At 38.4% G+C, this 3,216-nt stretch overlaps 1 protein-coding gene across 1 annotated transcript in view; it reads right to left on the bottom strand.

Moving 5' to 3' along the window:
* LOC107716031 (gamma-aminobutyric acid receptor subunit alpha-2-like) overlaps positions 1-3,216 on the bottom strand; it is a 72,498-nt gene that overhangs the window by 22,655 nt on the left and 46,627 nt on the right. Inside the window, exons 6-7 of the mRNA XM_016522344.1 lie at positions 1,142-1,224; positions 894-1,037 (exon numbers count right to left, since the gene is read on the bottom strand). Of these exons, the coding sequence (XP_016377830.1) occupies positions 894-1,037; positions 1,142-1,224 (227 nt within the window). The remainder of the gene's footprint in view (positions 1-893; positions 1,038-1,141; positions 1,225-3,216) is intronic.

The following is a 3,216-nucleotide window of genomic DNA, read 5'->3' as shown; positions in this document are numbered from 1 at the left end:
AGTGACATAGACATGTGGGGGCGTGTTAGAACGAGCCATTTTAGGTAGGCGTGGTTGACTCTTAACTTTTATAAAGAATATCTCTTTGGATTTGAGACTTTAGTCTTTGCAACTTTACAGATCTTCTTTATGCACCAAGAGCTTGTAACACTCCAAAGAGAAAGGAAAACTTGAAATCGCATCATATGACCCCTTTAATAATCGCATATGTGTTTATCATTACTGTTGAGCAAGAATAAAATCCAGAATGTCTTTAATTTCTTATAAGCTGTGAATATGCTATCCATTTGTAAAGATAATGTTGTAAACATGACATGAGGTGCGTCTTTTGGGTGTTGTTGTTGTACAGTCCCTGTGCTCAACTGAAGTGGAATATCTTGTATGTGCTCTGGCCTTGATCTCACCCCACATTGAGGATATGTTCGCTTTACTGAGCTACCAAATGCCAACACGCAAGAAATGTCACTGCAAACCAAAGATGTGCATGAGAGAGAGAGAAAGACAGCGAGAGCGAACCACAGGAAGTGACAGGCAGGGTTTGTTGAGTCTTGCCCAGAGATCGTGTTAAAGCACACAGCAGATTTAGCAGAACAGAACGAATGTGTGCTTGATAAACTATGATAGAAAGAAGGACAAATCTGCCGTGACATCAGACAATTCTTCAAAATCATCCTTGTATATTTATCCAACGTGTCTGTTTAGTCTCTGGGGCTTTCAGAGCTTTTGTTTGAGGACAAACTTAACCAAAAATGTAACTTCTTTCATCATTTACTTACTGTCATGTTGTTTCAAATACATGTGATTGACTTTGGAAGCATCCTTGAAAAATCTTTTGCTTGTTTTTTTTAATATAATGAAACCATATCCATCAATCTGTAAGTATCTTGACTCACCAGTGCTGGATCTGATGGTTTCGTTGCCCACAGTTTGTCCCAGCAGGTCATACTGGTTTAATCTAGAGCTTTCCTCTTCTACCACCACAGAATTGGATGCGTTCTTTGTCCAGGTGTACGTCACTTCCGTTGTTGTGTAAGCATCTGTAGGAATGATTTCAGTGGGGGCCACAATTAAAACTTTGCAGATGATTGTTTGAAAGTTTAAATCAATCATTACAAGCAAGACACTCCATGCTGTTACTCACAGCTGCCGAATTTGAGAGGACAGGAGTGGAAGTCCATGGGGAAATCTTCAAGATGCATCGGACACTCAGCGTGCACCGTCAACCTGCGATTTACATTCACAAACACAACAAAAGCAGACATTTTATGCCATTACCATTACTAGCATGAGTGGGTGATTCTATATAGCTTAGAAATAAATAGAAATTAATTATTCAGCAAGGACACATTAAATTAATCAAAAGTGACAGTAAAGACATTTAAACAGTTAAAGAAGACTTATATTTCAAATAAATGCTGTGCGTTTGAACTTTCAATTCATCAAAGAAACATTGAGCACAACTGTGAACTGCAGTAAACTGGACTGGAGCAATGACACTGAAGACTGGAGTAATGATGCTGAATGAAACAAAATGGTTATTTCAAAGAGCAATAATATTTGTATATATATACTTTTTTAATGTTTAATTATATTATTATAAAAATATATGTAAGGATAAAAGAAACTCAGATACTTTGATCTTCTGAGACAGACAATACACACAGTGCATTAACATACAGACATCTGTTTCCGCATCTCACTGAGAGAAAATGCGGGAAAACGTCTCTCACAGCCCCCCCACGGACATCTCTGTGCCCCCTCTACGGACAAGGGGGACATTCGGACTTTAGTTTAGTGTGTATAATAGTCTAACTGATTGCTTTTAGATGGAAAAGCTGCCCATAACTCCTGGTCTAGGATATGTTTTTTTCGCAATAATAGCATAGCGAAATAGATTTGGCAAACAATACAGTGTATCTGCCCTTCTGCTTTGGAAAGCGTCAAATTATTTTATAATGCATTTTAGCAGAGGTGAGCAATGTAGCCAATCACAGACATATCTGTTGGTTTCTACAACGCAATGGCCAATCAGAGGTGTTTAGGTTGGAATCCACGCACTCACCGCTCCAGTCACCGTTTCATTGTGTGGTCACATTCATTGGTTAAAACAGAACTTTGTGAGATCTTGATGAATGAGTCACAGTTTTTAATAAATTTAAAGTGAGCGCTCTGTGCATGCTGTATACGATAATATATTCAGAATTCAAAATAAAACTTGTGTTTTTCATGCTTGACAGGCGGCCACGTACGACACAGAGATAGCTAACTACTACACTATATATAAAAAGATAATAATTTCAGAAGCACAGAGGGATGTGATTCTGCAACGGAGCCTGTTCCAAACGCAGGATTTAGGTAAGGAAATCATTATTAATTATTTGTATTGGCTGCCATGCCAAATCATGCACACCTGCTTGCTTTTCTGTTTAATTTAACAGTGTTTTTGTGAATGTTTAGGTAAGGAAATGATTATTAATTATTTGTATTGGCTGCCATGCCAAATCATGCACACCTGCTTGCTTTTCTGTTTAATTTAATAGTGTTTTTGTGAACGTATATGCTTTAATAACAAATAATTGTAACACTTTACAATAAGGTTCCATTAGTTAATGTTTTGTTTACTTTACTGGCTTGTTTTGTTTACTGTGTTGAGACATGCTGAAGTTGCGTTTGGTCTCGTAATCTATCGCATACATTGTCAGTATAGTGCGCTTGCTTAGCCCTTTGTTGTGATAAAAGTAAAGTGTGTTCAAGCGCTAGCAAAAGACAGTGTAAAGAAATACTCTTTGAGAAAAGCAGTCAATCAGCGGAAGTTAAAAGCATATCGTAAGTGTATTCATTTCTTGTCTCATTAGTGTTTAGTGCAGTTGTCGTTGCTAGGAAACGCTTGTTTTGTTTACTGTGTTGAGACGTGCTGAAGTTTATTTTGGTCTCGTACTCTATCGCATACCTTGTCAGTGTCATGCACTTGCTTAGCCCTTTGTTGTGATAAACAGTAAAGTGTGTTCAGCTGAATTCAATTTCCGTTTTGTCAAACAGGTATAAAAAAGTTTAGTATACCGTGGCAGCGGTCGCGGCAGCCCTCGTGTGAATGCCTCCTTGTGTGAAGACCGAAGAGTGTAAAGACCATCGACTCTACCTTGCGACTCCACCGGGCAGGGACACCGGCAAGGGACATAAGTATCGGTTTTGATTCATCCTCTTTTCTACACCTTG

This window comes from Sinocyclocheilus rhinocerous, unplaced genomic scaffold, assembly GCF_001515625.1.
Source record: "Sinocyclocheilus rhinocerous isolate Xijiao unplaced genomic scaffold, SAMN03320098_v1.1 scaffold720, whole genome shotgun sequence".
NCBI classification, from domain to species: Eukaryota; Metazoa; Chordata; class Actinopteri; order Cypriniformes; family Cyprinidae; genus Sinocyclocheilus; species Sinocyclocheilus rhinocerous.
This window is presented reverse-complemented; position numbering and strand designations above follow the sequence as displayed.